General features: G+C 36.3%; 1 protein-coding gene across 5 annotated transcripts; it reads right to left on the bottom strand.

The window, feature by feature from the left end:
- Window positions 1–683: 683 nt before the first annotated feature.
- Window positions 684–15,363, bottom strand: LOC103716343 (carbon catabolite repressor protein 4 homolog 1). Of its 5 annotated transcripts, none has more exons than XR_016403529.1 (12): window positions 14,577–15,319; window positions 8,091–8,853; window positions 7,488–7,574; window positions 7,314–7,397; window positions 7,155–7,241; window positions 6,972–7,061; window positions 6,030–6,083; window positions 5,841–5,932; window positions 5,399–5,513; window positions 5,174–5,324; window positions 4,764–5,026; window positions 684–3,753 (listed from the first exon to the last, which is right to left on the bottom strand). XR_016403529.1 is itself a non-coding variant. In XM_008804302.6 (12 exons), exons 1-11 carry the CDS (start codon window positions 14,732–14,734, stop codon window positions 4,881–4,883), a joined length of 1,827 nt encoding a protein of 608 aa, XP_008802524.1. In that variant the 5' UTR covers window positions 14,735–15,363; the 3' UTR covers window positions 684–975; window positions 4,873–4,880. The 5 variants fall into 5 exon arrangements, 3 of the variants coding, with proteins under 3 accessions (XP_008802524.1, XP_026663989.1, XP_038972167.1); XM_008804302.6 differs by having other exon boundaries at window positions 684–975; window positions 4,873–5,026; window positions 14,577–15,363; XM_026808188.4 differs by having other exon boundaries at window positions 684–975; window positions 4,873–5,026; window positions 7,314–7,406; window positions 14,577–15,313.
- Window positions 15,364–16,671: the final 1,308 nt, after the last annotated feature.

Here is a 16,671-nt window from a genome sequence, read left to right as displayed (position 1 = left end):
ATTCTTAAATCATCTATCATAGCATTGCATCTACTTAATAAACAATTACTTGTCACATAAAGCACATACCTAGGCTCTCAGGAACCCGTGTCCACAACCACAAACATAGGAGAGTAAAGAAACCAATCTCACCTGCGATAGCTTGTTTTACCTTCTAATCTGAATTTAAATTAAAAAACAGAACCAGAACGCCCATCATCGCAGCACTCTCTTCTAAAACTTGAATATTATTTTAGGAACTTCGACACAACATCCCTTCCCCAAACTCAATTTCAAGAGCTCGATCCACCTGCCACCCAGATACAGTCCCTCGCCCTACTTATTTGATGCCATTTCAGTTTCTTCAAGATTGATGAAGGTCCTTAAATTCTGAGTAATCTACCGGTCAGGAAAGACAACCAGCAATTATTAATTGTTCGAGCAGATAACATCACCCGTTCATAATCTTCATCTCTCACTTTGTTATGTCACCAATTACATTACCCAAACAATTTCATATAAATATAGCAAGTTCTAGAATGGTACCTGCTATGCAGTGTGAAGATGGGGTTCCAAAAAAATAATATTCCAGTTGATTCAATGTCAGCAAAAATCTAGACGTAACTCAGATATAATACCAAAGAACGATCTCTCAACGTTCCCGGCATATCGTGGTTGTGGTTGGTTAAAGTGCAACATTCCACTTTGAGGGAAAGAAACGAAGTCTAATTTATATCCTGAACTTGTAATTGGTAACCTTCTGAAAAAATTATACTAGACAATGGCTAAAGTTTTCTTTAGAAAAAACATATTTTGCACAATTTTCTGAGACACTGACAATGATACAAGTAGATCCACAATGAGCCCTTAAGGGAACCATCGCCACAGAGCACAATGAAAATTCTCTACCTCCTTTGAGAGCATTACCGGATGGACCTTTTATCATCCAATTTCCCATACAACACAAACAAGGCCAAGCAGGACGGAGAAAAGGACCTGCGCACCAGAGTCAACAAGGAAAAAATAAAATAAAATAAAAGGAGGGTCAAAACCTTGTTTTGTGGGGGCGGGGGGGGGGGGGGGGGGGGGGAAGAAAGGTCTACGAATTCAGTTTTTCCCCCATATTCCTCTAGCAATACGAAGAGAAAACAATAGGGTGCAGCAACATAGGATAACCATTTCAGTACAACAGATTTTATTTCACACGAAAAAGCTGTAAGAAACTGTTTTGCTGACTGGAAAGTATCTGAATCAATAATCTTCAATAATTTCAACCTGACTTATTTATAGTAACTGTAATTCACAAAACTATTGTGCTAGGGCCACATTTGGCAATCTAATCACTGGGAAAAGAAAGACCTGAACCAAATATCAAGCAGGTAAAAAAAGCCATGCACACTCGTTTAGTAGGTCTAACAACAGAGCCCAATATAGCAAAATGACAAAATCAAGGGTTTCAGTCTTGAAAAAGATTTGCACTCCAAATAAAAACCAATCAACAGGGGAAAGAGAAAAATGGCATTATTATTCATTTCCTAGCTTAATCGGCATGCCATCTGACAGCTAGTTATTGCAATTACTTTCACAGACATATATTAGGTCCAACAAGATACTACATTCCCTTTATTTGAAGCTTCGGAACATGATACTTCCATTTAAAGTAGTATATTTCCAAAATAGACGTAGCATATGTTAAACCAACCTACATTTTGCTTTCACTATAGCAACCTTGCTTTATACTCCAAGAAACAAGACCACTTTCAACATAAGTATGAATGGATGGATTAGCCATCATAATGGTATCCATCATAATGGATGGATTAGCATATGTTAACCAGTGACCTTAATATCCTTGGCCACCCCAACAACTCGGTCTGAAAATTTGGGCATTCTTAAAGCAAGGAAAAAAATGCCAGATGGTCTTTACTTTTTCAAGCGAAATGCCAGATGGTCTTTTCAGATGTAATTACCAGTTACTTCTGAATTAGGTGCATGATAGTCACATGCAGCAACAAGTAGTATATTCTTCATCTTTGGTTTAGCTCACAAAGTCCACAAATCAAACTCTAATTTCATTATACTCAACACAGGCCTAGGAAAGCTTAAGATTGGTTAAAGCTCAGATGACATTACATTTTTACAGGAATGAAGTGAACACAGGCAATGCATACAAGGACTGTTCGTTCACCAAAAGAAATGTCAAAAATGTCGGAATTACCTAGCGTTGCACTTTGCAGGTTCCAAATTATCATGCTCCTCCCTTTATATCGAGAGTTACATAGTTTCATCCCTAATTTGTTAGCACAAGACATTGTACTCATATAGTTCACGTTGATCATTAACGGTCCTTGCTGCGTGATGTCCATGGAACCATAGCTTAGGGGTGGCAAACCACCTGAACAACCCAAGCTCAGCTTAGAAAAAGCTTAGTTCAGGATTGGTTCGAATGTAACCTAAATGAGCCTGAACCAACAATCTAGACTCAAAAGTAACTTCCAAACCAAGATAAAAAATAGACCCAACTAGATCATGCTCGGCGCTATTAGGGCTCGAATTTATTTCATTTTTTAGTTCATTAAATGTTAATTCATAATTGAACCAAGCTCTGATTCAAGCTTGAACCAATTGATTCAAGCTTAAACCTAAGTTGGTTCAAGCTTGAATCCATTTACAGCCCGATTTCGGATTTTCAAGCTGATCGATTACACTTGTTTTAGGCCCACTTCGAAATTAAGAGCAAATCAAGCTTGAAATAGTGGTAAACAAATCAAGCTTCATCAGACCTAGGCTCGACCAAGCTTCATCGGACCCGGTGAAAATTTGACCATAGAATGGAATTAAAACATTATGACCCAATGTGTACTCCAAGAATGCCGCCGAGTGAGCTGCTTTGAGGAAGTGCATGCATGGGACTCTACTTCAGTTCAGTAATCAGCTTATATCCATCACATGCTTTATTCAAATTAGGATTCGTGCAAAACTTGTTATGAAGTTACACTCTTAGCCTCCATCTTAGAGCTAAATCAAGCCAATAATTTCAATGAGGATTAAAACACCAGTCTACCAAAAAAATACAATGAACAAATCTAATTTATTCAACCAATCCTATGCGAATGCCCACAACTGTCCATTAAGATAATTTGCATGCCAAATCACATTGTTGTCATGATAATGGCTAAAAGATCAATTGTCCTTGCATACGGAAGATAAACAACCATCACCGTGAATGGCACCAACAGTAAAGGTTGCACATTGTTACATCAAGCAGTGAAAGCACATGGTCAGAATATATACCCCATTTCATTGGAGAAAGAAATTTCTCAGCTGTGGGATTTAGAGTCTATGGTTTTGCCACTATAGTAGTTTTTTTATAAGCCCATCACAAGTTCAAGGCCAGGCTTCACCACCGGGAAAGATTTGATACATAAGAATAAAAAGGGAAAGAGGGCAAAATATCAGGTTAACTATTTGAATATAAGAAGAAAATATGATCTATCACTGCTACGGAATCTAATTCCAGCTAGCACCCACATAAGAAAATTGTTGAGATTGTGTTTTAGGAGTTAACATCTAGGTCATTTCAGATCAGCTTCAAAGTAGGAGTGTTTAATTGTTGTTCTATTGGTTATAGCAAGCAAAGCCCTGTAGGGTCACAATTATTATAAGAGTTCATATATCTTTTAGAATCATCTCCAACAGTTTTTTAGTCCATCTTAAAAATATTTTAAAAAAACACCAGATATGCATGAGATCTTAAGGAAACAAAATAAGGCCCTGTTTGGGGGAGCTTTTGGAGGGCCAGAAAGCACTTTCTGGCCCTCCAAAAGTACTTTTAGATGAAAAACTGTGTTTGGTAAATTTTTCAAAAAGCTGTTTCAGCTTTTGCGGGAAGCTGAAAACAGCTTTTGGGAGGAAGCTCCAATTTGGAGCTTTTGAGAGGAAGCTGTTTCAGCTTTTTCGGAAAGCTGTATTTTTGACAAAAATGCCCATATTAAAATAACATAATTACATAGTTTGTCCCTTTATAAACCTAAAAATCTGCTGGAGCCAAGAACCCTAGCCGTCAGACTCCCTTCCATAAGAAAAGGTATTTTTCTTTTCAATTTTTGTATGCATCTCTTGAACCACATTTTAGAAGAAAATTTTTTTAATCCTTTTCCATACCTTCCAAAATCAATCTATTGTTTTTTTTTTTATCATCAACCTTGCGGCCCACGCTGAGGTCCTCCTCGAGCGTGGACCACGAAGAAGAGCCCCTGGACCGCGGAAAATTATTTTATGAAAAATTATGAAAAATTATTTTATACTAATAATTATAATATTTTATACCTTTATTTTTGTGTTATACTATAAATATAATATCATATTATATTATATCATAATACATTAATATGTTATGTTAAATAATTTAATATTATGTTATATTACCAAATATTAATTTACTCTAATAATTATATTACTATTATGCTATATTAACATAATATTATTTTATATTACAATAATATTATAGTATATCGTATATTTATGTATTAATTTATGTTATGTTTTATTATGTTCTGTTGTATAATACTATGTAATGTCCTTTATGGTAATTTTGTCATACAAAAGTACTTTCTCAGTTTATTTACCAAACACAAAATAAAGTACAACAGCACTTTACGAATGTAGTTACCAAACAGCAAACAGCTTTTTATAACAGTTCTACTTTAGACAGCTCTACTTCCAACAGCTCTACTTCTAACAGCTCTACTACCAACAGCTCTCCCAAACAGGGCCTAAGTAACTTGACGGATAACCGCATAACGCACATGAAAAATTATATAAATTCATGTCTTCTATAGCTTAAGAAAAAAATGGAACAAAGTAGAAATAAGAAAGAAACTTTGCATGCACCTCTAATTTCAACGTCTGACTCTAGGCTTGCACCGGAATTCTGCTAAAAGTGCTAGATGATCAGACGACCACTCAGCAGAAGGAAGAGCTGTGTCTTTCCGCAAGCTTTCCTCATCCAAGAGTTCCAATAGTGATTCCACTGTCAAAGAGTCCGCTGAAACCACAAGATGCAACACAACTTTAAAAACTAAAACAAATTGAACATGTGGTTTCCACATATCTCCAGACACCAATAAAAAAAACCAACAACAAAACAATGCCAATTCACTAAATTATAATAATAATTACATATGTTGCTTACCTGTGTAAAATATGTAGTCAACAGTGCAAATAAAATCCCTAGTACAATTTGTGAATAGAGGTTCGTTTGTTGTGGGATCCATTCTCCTCCTTTGTCGCTCTAAGCTGTGACCAATCCCCATCATTCTCGCAAACGAAGAATATGCACTAACCTGTGATACAGGCTACAAGTTAACACAGTGTATACTAGAAGATTCAGATCAAGTACTGCAAGTATGAACATTACCAATGGAAGCTGGTGAGTTAACTTGCTAGCAGGGCGCAGAATACCAAGAGGATCCACAGCCAAGTCTGGATGCAGCTGATCTACCTTGCCCATTGCAAGAAGTGCATGAGGAGCACTACATCCACAACATTCTCATTAAATATTTTAGAATTATATATATATATATGTGTGCGCGAGCGTACATGTATGTGTAAATACACACATAAAAGAATACATGAAAAAGCACTGAAAGAAACTAAGAATAAAGCCGCATACAGTCTGGATGCAGCTGATCTACCTTGCCCATTGCAAGAAGTGCATGAGGAGCACTACATCCACAACATTCTCATTAAATATTTTAGAATTATATATATGTGTGTGCGAGCGTACATGTATGTGTAAATACACACATAAAAGAATACATGAAAAAGCACTGAAAGAAACTAAGAATAAAGCCGCATACCTTCCTGGAACTGAATTAAAATCTCCACACACCAACATTGGAATGTCTGCACTAACAGCAATTTTCTCCAATCCTTTTAAAAGAGTATGCACCTGAGATGATTACATCCATGACAACATTCAAGACGATCGGAACGAAAAACAAACATGAAATAAACATATGATTATTGAAATATGATAGACTCAGAACCTGCCAGAGTTTAACATCCTTGTGATCCTGATGGACATTTACATGCGTATTTGCCTGCAAGGAAAGGCCAGAGCAGAAACAGCTGGTTAGAAGAGCTCCCCAATAAATGAATAATAGTACATGAAAGGACACCAGCAGTTCTACACAGCATGCCCACCCTTACTATAAAAACACATGCGGGGCTGCACAAGATGACAGGAAATTGCATATCATATCAGCACAAGGCACAACAATGATTTTTTTCTACAATAAAGACAAGCAAATAAAGAATAATTTTCATACTAGCATTGTGATATAGAACAGAAGCTACTCTTTACGACTTGCAGTTATGTCTACCATGGTTAATGGCTCATTTACTGATGAAAGACAGAAAAACAGATAGGCTGGACAGACTTGGCTTTATCCCCAGCAAATGCTGGACTAGGGTACAGCCTCACTTGAAGGAATCCGTGCTTTACTTGTTTACAGATGACACCAAAGATGCAAGCCACAAGCCTAAAACCTAAAGGTCCAGCAAGGTTTCTAACCTTATTCGTAATAATCAACCACTGTTTTCATAATGCATATGGCACATTATTATAAGAAAAATATAATTGAGTATTCACTTGGGTGGACATTGATTGGTTTCCCAAGCCTTCATAGAGAAGGTGAAATAAGCACCAGCTTGTAAAGGTTTGCCAGACTGTATGAACATCAAGCCATTTTCTCCATGCTAAGACTAAAAGCCAATGTGGACATCCAAGGAAACTGGGTGGCCCAGTTAAATTCTGTATGGATCAGGTGATGTCGTAAAAGAGTGTGAAATACAATGCAAGTAATGTTAAGTCTAGACTTTAGTCATATATGACAAACATCTTAAAAAATCAAACATATCCATCTACCCAAACAAAAACTAGTATGCAGAAGAAGTTAGCATGAGAAAAAGAAAAGAACTTCACGTACCACACAAAGAAGCTGCCTTTTTCCAGGATTATCAGCACCTTGATTACTACTGAATTTTGCTTCAAGTACCACAATAAGAGCAATATTATCCTAAACACGAGGAAGACAGTTATAAAGGAACTTTAACAAAACTTGCAAGCAAGTAAAAGCTCAGAAATCTTAAATTGAGTGCAAGCCAGCAACCTTAATCAATCGACTCAAAGCCACTTTCTTCTGACTAGGTTGAATAACGGCATCTGTCAAAGACTGGGCAGCTTTATTAAATTCAACCTGCAAAATGAAATGAATTTATCAGCTAAATGACATAACAATACTCAATGACTAATCTAAAAGTGTATCTACCTCATATTTTTTGACATGTGAAAACTTATCCCTGCGAAAAAATGTGGCGCAACCATCAACTGCATTCGGATTTCCAATATAAACCTGAACCAACTACCAGTACTTAACCATATTTACAAGCTGAAAGCAACGGAAGTTAAAGTTCCAGAAGCAACTGAGCATGTGCAAGTTAACCTCTGATGTTTTTTTCTTGTAAAGTGCTTGATATCCATGCTTATCTAGTTCTGGTGCAAAAAACTCCTCAAAATGGTCACTTTGAACCTGAAAATTTTATAGCAATGCCATGTTCAGTGTGCACAATTCTGTCCCAAGACTGAACATAGTAATAGTTTTATTTTGAATATGAGACCAGCCATGTAAGGAGTGATAACCACAATGCAGCACAAACATCTTTGTATTGTTTAAGCTGTGGAAAGAAAAGAAATAGGAGCCAAAAATCTCTGAGAGACACAAGCACAAGGCCAATATTTTTTTCCCATGGCCAGAGACTTTGTATTATAAGTTTACTAATGAAATTCATCTGAGATTTAATGCCATCATTTTAAATTACAAATCAAAAACAAGATATGAGCGAACCAAATTTATATTCTTCATTAAAGTCTCAAAAGCTATCAATTTGTGATATCCGGGATTCTTCTACCTAACAGAAATTCAGTAATCAAGCCCCATGAAAGTTGTGGTGGAACCAGAAAACAGCTGATAAATGTTCTAGAAACTGACCACTTTATATGATACTCTCTGATATTAAAAAAAATACCATAAATCAGAAATATGTACCTCTTGAAGACAAAGGATGTCAGCATGGTAACCAATAATTTCCCGTAACAAATTCTGCCTGCGGTATGGCCATGAAAGAGCCCAAGAGGGGCAATAGCTGTATGATTCATTGGTCGCATATGCATCAGAGAGAATGTTGTACGAGAGAATTGAGAAGGTTCCAGAAGATGCAATGCGGCTATCAGGATCCATATGGCCCAAGACATCAACTCCATTCACTGGAATCATGCGTCGTGGAATTGGAGTTGGAGCTGGTATCACACGTGACATCATAATGGTATTTGTATTTCCTATGGGTAATTTTGTCTCTGCATCTATTGCTACACATTCAAACTTCAGAAAATGACCAATATCATCAGCTGTGGGTGTATACGTCCTAGATCGTCCGACTTCAAACAAGCCATCACCACTCCTTTCTGCCACAGTTGTGGGATATATTGGTGTGGAAGCATTGGTCAGGCTAGGGCTCTGGCCAGCATTAGATGTCGAAGCAGAAATCCCTGCATTTTTAACCCCAGATCCAGTACTACTAAAGCGTCCAAACATTTCTTCCTCCTCTGTTCCATTTTCATTTGAAGCAGTACTTGCTCGTTCATGTAAAGCACGATGGTGCTGCCAAGCATCTGAAAAGCACGTAGGCGTGCAATGGAAACTCCTGGCAAGAGGTACTTTTGCCTTTACACAAACCAGGCATTGTAATGTTGCTTGCTCAGTTGGATGTACACTGCATACGGTAAATTTTTGATCACTTTGTACACGATACCTGCAGAACAGAATAAGAAATATATTTGAAAAACTCAGTTATACCCACTAGAAGCAGAAAAACATTTTCCAATTATGAACTTGTAAGAACTATCGTATCTGCAACAATATATGTCAAAATAATTTACCTTTCCAATCAATATTACTTCAACTTACATGCAGCAGGGGTAGCAAAAATTTTGTCAAGGAAACTGAAATTTATTCAATTTTACTTCCATTAAGGTTACCACATAAGAATTTTCAAAAGATCAGGTAGATTACTTCTGCATAAAGTGAAAGATAAACATAAAGTGATACTTTTATTAAAACAGAGTATTTTAAAAAACCCAATAGCAGGCACAGGGTTGTATTATGATCACTCTATGAAATTTTTATTCTTGTTGGTATTGCACAATGCTTTCTCTAGTAAGTTTAATTTTTTTTATAAAAAAAAAAATCTTCATAGCCAATATACAATCCATCACCAAAGCTACAATACCCAGCTTCTCCTGCAAGCCTCAAGTATCGCATTTAAAACTGGCACCTAGACTGCTATCGTGGGTATGATAGTGCAGACATAATTTATGGATTCTTGGTAACATAATTGCATTTCTTAGGGCCCACCGTTCAAGGTAACTTATGATAATGACCACCATAAAAGCCATCTTTTTCCATTGAAAATATAAGGGGCATTTCTCAGTTTATGATTTCAATTTAACCATCTTTGTTAGATATTTAGCCATAAGATTTACAAATGACAAAATCTCTAAATTTTTACATTCAATCTTAGATAATTAATATTTGGCATGCAAAACAACTTTTAGCATCAACATTTTCAAAAGCATACCAACCTCCACATCCTGAACTTAGACAAAGCCAACATGTAACTCCACAAAATTGGAACTGCAGGATATAATATGACATGACACAATCCACCTTTATGTCTCCTACCGACCGACATTAAAAGTGCTCAACACATGGTATCTTTTCTTTTAAGTATCATGCAGGGGCACTCTTAGTTTCAAGTGTTGAATACTTCAAACAAAGTGCCACTATGCCTTCAATGAATACTTTTTAAAGGGTCATTATGTTTTCATTAGAAAGTTATCACAATTTTTGACAATTCAACTATCTTAATACATTTTAAGTAACCCTAATTGTACCAGAGGGATAATTTAAACAACTCAAGAACCAATTGTCATTCCATAATTTCATTTGTTAGACAGCATCTCTCTCTCACATTCCTCTTCATTTTCTGTTTGAGACTTAGGTACATAACTATCAACATGCATTTATGCACACATGTATCCAAGGAATATCTTAAACAACTTGCAAACTCAAAGCCATTCCATTATAGTGTTTGATAGACAGCAATATGTCTTTCTCTTTCCCCTTTTCAATTTCACTTTTTTCAGATAAGCAACAAATGATGGATTACATTATACTGCATAGAAGCACAATAATTTCCCTCCACAAACATTCACAGCCTCAGATTTGGAAAGAGTATCCTCGTCCTCCAAACCGAAATTGTTTACTTTCTTGCTTACTTCTAGAAATTCCTTCCATGTTCATGAACTTTCATCATCATCCAAGACCAAAGGACTTGCTTTGTTAGCACTCCATTTAGATTTTCTCTAAGGGATTGGTTTCTCGCTCAGCAGTTAGTCATTGCACAACCACAGTGCCTTAGTCACCACTACACCCTCTAGTTATCAAATCATGGAGATTACATCTTTCAAAAGTTTGGGGTGGGGGGGGGGGGGGGGGGCAGAGATGGTGTAGGTATTACTCTAACAAAGTTTCTATGTGGTTGGAATCTTTGTAGTTGGATTCTCTCCTATACTCTTCTCTCCCTACTTTGCCCATCTCCACTTTGTACTTATCCTCCTCTTCAAGCAACAAGAAATCAACCTTCTTCTCTTTCTTACAATTTAAATTAGCTCCTCAAGTAGAAGTAACTTTATTTTCTTCTCCTCTTAGTAGATCAAAGAAAAGCATGAAGTTATTGAGTACTGAAAAATTTTGTACATCTTCTTGTTGTTCATTTTTTTTATTGATTAATTTTTTTAAACAGAAATTTGCTTTAGAACAGAGGATAGATTTTGACTACTACATACGAAGGAATCTCCAATGACGACTTTAAGACTGTTGAGAATTTTTATGTTAGTGAGATGGGCTGTTTTTAGTAATTCAATCACAGTTTTTATTATGTTGTAAGTATAAACTTTATCAATAATTTAATCTTTATGTAGTTATTACATGTTTCTTGTTTTTACACTTTAATAGTCTATTTTTGCTTCAAATAATTTGTATCTTTGTATTATTTCAATAATTAACTAGTATGAATTTTAAAACCACCGAAGTAAACAAAAATCCAAGTGAATCAAGTTCGCAATAAAAACCACTATTCAATTGCCTAGAGGAAGTGGTTTGATTCCAAATGAACACCAATAACAGTGGGTCACACAATCAAATCCAATCAACCCCAACGCACACCGCATCAATGGCTATGACTTTACCTACTCCAAACACCACCAAGCTCCACATCCAAAACCGACACCAATGATTTAATGGTACTTCAAGGCAGTCATTTATCGATCTTTACCCATTTTTTATTTTATCTATCTTTACCCATTTATATTTTATTTGATTGTCTCCTTTTACCTAAGCTTACTACGATGTGTTTATCTACAGATGCAAAACTTGTGAAATAGCTAAAATAAACTAATTATCCTAGAAGTATTAGACAAAATTAACAAAGGATTAAATGACTAGTCAATATTGTACCCATGTAACAATTTTTTCAGTGCTATTAAAACCAAGTAATCGTCAACCCTATTAAAGCAAGTGATGGTGCTGGACGGCAACAGCTAACCCCTAATAAAAATAATCAATGTTGTTGGATGATAGAGCCTTTCATAATCCAGCAAACTCCAATCAATTTATAGTCTTCAACTTTTTAAACTTTTATAGAACAATATTAAACATGTTAGTGATTTCCTTTTTTGGTTAATTACTTGTCCATTAGATACTAATCAAGCACTAAATAGGAGAAGCTCTATCTTATAAAAAGTAATGATCATATGACAAGTATTTCTATTTCTAAGCTATAAAGATCAATGCCTCGAACAATATATGATATTTAATGGATTTTTATATTTAAGTATATCCAATTGTAAATTTTGATTATACTTCCCTTTCTTAATGTGCTTTTGCGTGTGAGTTTTAAATAGTACATATACATATGTACATGTATGTATGTGTGTACGTATGTTGTAGCCCCACACCTAGTTATTGGGATGCTATCGTGTATGACACTTGAGGGATCTCAGACACTCTAGCACTTTTGCCAATTATCAACATAAAATTGCATGCTTGGAGTATAAGACAAAAGCCCAGCGTGCATGGCCTTCTCTACGAGGCCTCACTTCAATAATAAGTCTTGCTAATGCAGGCATTGTGCACACATCTCTATGGAAGCTATCAATATTTCCTCCCACATGCATAGCACATACCAAAAATTAGTACATGCCAGGTGGCAAAGTAACAAAGTCTATGTGGTGAACAATGCAATGCGATAGGGAAAAAAAAGTAAAGAAATCCAGTAGTTGACAAAAAAAAGTATGACACATAATTTGGTATGTAATAAAGTACACGACAACAACGGGTTCTGCCAAATACTGTGGTATTCCTAACTATGAGAACGGCATTGTTTTCATTGGATTCCATTTGTTTATTCCTTTAATAGTTCTATCATATACAAAGAAAAATGTACTATTTGACCGCATAAAAGATATAACCAAGATTCGCCATTTCAATAGCGGATCCTGTACCAGTGCCACAGTAGCACTGCGTCAGTACGATATGGTATGAAGTCTTTTCGGCGTACCGAGTGTCAATACGCCTTTCATTCCAGATACCGGTACCTAACTGGTACAGGGTGTACAGTTCGGCCCAAAATGGCGAACCCCAGATATAACAAAGGATAATGGTTGATTTGAAATTCAATGAGAAAATATTTATGCCCATGGTCAATGTCAGTTTAAGTGCCTGATGAAGTCGGTGCCCTTAGTCGGCGTATTCTGATAAAAGGGATTAACATCTTGATTGTTTTGAGTAGCCCAAAAATTGATTTTAAATTGTCTATATTTGGGTTGGGTATAATGAACAACCTAGATGGATAGTGTAAACTTTCCAAAACAAGGCAGCTGGAGAAATAAAGAATTACCCCTTTTTTAATTACTCCAAATCAAGTCATGGTTCTCTATATAAATGTGGTATACAGAAAAAAAAATATGAACAGTATGCCAGTAAAAGAAATACATGCAGAAAAAGATGTTAAAACAACAGGCAAATGAATTATCGTATAAGTGTGAACAGCTACGGTGCATGGAGCGCTCATTCTAGATTTAATAAACTCAACTCAAAAATTAACACCCTGATGCATCCAAAGATCTCTTTAGACAGTGAGCAGGTAAAAATTAAATAGCAAAGATGGTTGGATAAGTGAGTACTGGAAAAACGAAGATGCACACAAGCTGTCTCTGTAAAGTAGTGACCTAGAAACTATGAAACTTGAACCACAATATAAGGGAAAAGTTAGAAGGTCAAGCTTCTTCACTGAGGAAATTGTGCTGGTAAGCATATTCTTTTCATTAGGAATTCATTCAAATAACTCTTGAGACAAACAAGATAAAAATGAAATGCATGCATTATCACTACAGATTTTACGTCATATCAGAAAACAAACTGCTTAAAAATATCAAAGAAATTAGTCTGATGTTCTTGCAAGGTTAACAAAAGCATCTGGAGAGTTAATGATAGCATTTCACATAAAATGTTGAAGTAAATGCAACAAAATTAGCACAAAGCTTGTAACCAATGTCCTATGAGGCCAGAATGATGAATAATCTGCATACATAACAATTTTGGGATCGTCAACTAAGCATGCTCACCATGTGAAAGCGTCTACCCTGATTGATTTTAATTTACTAAGCAAAAATATAACAAATCATCCCAAATAGCCTACGAGATTCCATTAAACATAATAATATATATATACATATCAGAAAAATGGATTATACATTTTTCAGTTCGAAAGAGCACTGTTCGATATATATCTCCAGGTCCTTAGGCATAAGCCTCATACTATACAAATATTATTAACTAATTTTGGTAAGTAATAGCATGCAGCAACCATGAAACCAGCAGGTTATCAATATGGATATTTCACTATCTATAGTACCCACATGATTATCAACAACTACACCTAATGAGCAAGAAAAGATTTAAAAAGCTCATCTTGGCTTTCAACTTTTGTACAAGCTTTAAAACCCACGATGCGGAAGTTGTCTATCAAATATTTGAAACAAAACAATATCCTTTAACTTTATTCAGGCAATGCAAACAGCATATCACACTTTTCCATGATAAATTGCATTCAAAAAATTATTAGACTCATGTAAGCATCCGAAATAGTAAAGGTACAAGAAAATGCATCATCAAGATGAAATATACGCCTTTAAAAACACATGAACGAATTCAAGAAATCATCATTCCAAAACAATGAAATCCTGACTGGCAACAGATGACAAGCAGTACTATCACAATATGAAAATTTAAGCCGCCATCCAAGAGGGAAACAAAATAAAGAAATCTTAGCGATCCAAGAACCACAATAGAATCAAGAAACACGTTAAGCCTATGTCAAGAAAAGGCATCTGGAGTGAGAGAGAGAGCGCTCACCATTTATACCTCATGCAGTAGCCGTTGATGGGGGCAGACTCGGGGACATCCTCGTTGGAGATGGAGTTGTCTGGGCGCTTCAAGAGCACATACGGCGTTATCTCGCAGCCGATGACGGGGATCTCCGACGGCAGATGGACTCGCAGCACGCTCAGCATACTTCCCTCGCCTCAAATCCCTCGCTCCCAAGCTCAAACCCTAACCCTAACCCAAGAACCTCCTCCTCCCACGCCAACTCCACGAATCCAAGATTATCACCGTACCGGGGGCGGAAGCGGCGCGGATCCGCCATCACCCAACCATGGACTCCGCCAGGGTTGACCTCCCCAATCTAAACCCTAGAATCAAACGTCGCGAATGCCAGCAAAACCAAGAAAGGAGGCTCCCTCTTTGGATAAACCCTAGGGCAGCTGAAAGAAAGAAGACATCGATCTCAAGAACGTTCGCTGGTGAGAGTTCGATCGCGAACTGGAAACCCCTGGAGGAAAGGATGGGGAGAGGTCGGGCGAAGCGATTCGAGGATTGGGAGGAGGAGGAGAGAGGAGAAGGAGAGGGGGAGGGAAGGGAAAGAGAGGAGAAATGTTAGGGTTTAAAGGAAGGGTATGAGAGGAGTGGGATGAGAGGGGGGGAGAAGCCGAGACGCGGCGCTGCTCGAAGAGAGCTTTTCCTTCTGGGTTTGGGCGCAGTGGGGGTTGCTCGCTTTTCGCTCTCTCTTGGGGGTCGTCTCTCCTGTATTTAAAGGTGACTGTGAGGAGAGAACTGCCTTTTTATTTTTTTCTTTTCTTTCCTAATTTTTCTCGTAGATTGTCATTATTCCTTATTCTTATCCCTGGGAATAGACGGAGTCTTACATTTCTTCTCTGCATTTTAGGGTCTAATGGATAATATACTCCGAAAGCAAGCTTTATTTTTGGGAGTTGGGCTTACCTTTTCATGCATGAGAAGAATAATGCAACTCATAGAAATTAGGGTGATGAGCAAGAGTGCTTGCAAGGCTAAGTTGCCAGGTTGGAATTATGTGCACCTAGGTATATTTTCAAAGCACTTTTCTTTTTTGGTTCTTCATAATTTGAAATAATAATTGATAATGGAGAAGGTTATATTGATCTTAGTTTAAAGTTTTTTATGGAAACATTACTTATGTGGAGACCTAGTTTCGTGGAGGCAAGAGGGTTGAGTTGCTTTGCGCATCGATCGGAAGATATTTTAAATTTATGGACAATAGGTTCACCATTTTGCCTCCTTTCTCGGAGGATAGAATGTCGTTTTGCTTTTTGTCGGTAAAGCAAATTGATTGATTGGGCAATATAAAATAGTAAAAAAATGATATGACAAAAATAGTAAGTTTTGTCGGTTGTAATGCATATAATTAATATCAAACATAATTTTTTTTCTTGTAAAATGGCATATTGTTTACTTTTGAGTCACAAACAATTGTAGATTTATTTGATCTAAAACTTTTTATTATCACATCCTTTATGTTTGGAATTAGTTCATTGTGAATAGGAAGGTGGATGGTTTTTGGTAGGGTTCACATTATCAAGGCCAAATCGAATGGTACATCCCATATCATAGTACCATACCGATTCTGTATCAGTATTCAGTACGGAAGGCGTGCCGATACTCAGTATGCTGAAAAAATCTCATATTATGTCGTACCGATATAATGCTAGTGTAGCACTGATACAAGGTCCGGCGGCAAACCTTGATTTCTGATGCTTATTAGAAAATGTTGTCAAAGTGTAGGAAAGAGGGCTTGTCATTTTACTCCTTTTACTGTTAAAGTAAGATCTTGGATAAAAATTGAAATTTAAAATAGAATTAATGGGGCAAATTATAGCTTTCACTGGTTGAAACTTAAGAAAAAAAATGATAAAATACTACTTTGCAAGCACATGAAATCTATGTCAAGTGTAAAACTAAAAAAAATATAAAAATATAATGTTTAGTTATTCTCGTAGTAATAAAAAGAATTATATAAAGAAAGATACTATTTATGGATAAACTAAGTAATAAAGAGTTAACGGTCTCATGTTTAGATGGTTTATTTTACATTAAGTGCATAATATGAGTATTTCTATTGAGGTTAGTCACG

This window comes from Phoenix dactylifera, chromosome 1 (genome assembly GCF_051530095.1).
Source record: "Phoenix dactylifera cultivar Ajwa chromosome 1, Ajwa_hap1_PhDact_Kaust_v1.1, whole genome shotgun sequence".
In the NCBI taxonomy this organism is placed as follows: domain Eukaryota; kingdom Viridiplantae; phylum Streptophyta; class Magnoliopsida; order Arecales; family Arecaceae; genus Phoenix; species Phoenix dactylifera.
Note: the sequence above shows the minus strand (reverse complement) of the source record. Positions and strands in the feature narration are given on the sequence as shown.

Coding starts and splice junctions, on each gene's coding strand:
- LOC103716343 (XM_026808188.4), bottom strand. CDS start 14,734: ATGCTGAGCGTGCTGCGAGTCCATCTGCCGTCGGAGATCCCCGTCATC. Junction 7,407..7,487: donor ACAAGAAAAAAACATCAGAG/GTTAACTTGCAC, acceptor AAGTACTGGTAG/TTGGTTCAGGTTTATATTGG. Junction 5,933..6,029: donor AGGATGTTAAACTCTGGCAG/GTTCTGAGTCTA, acceptor TAATCATCTCAG/GTGCATACTCTTTTAAAAGG.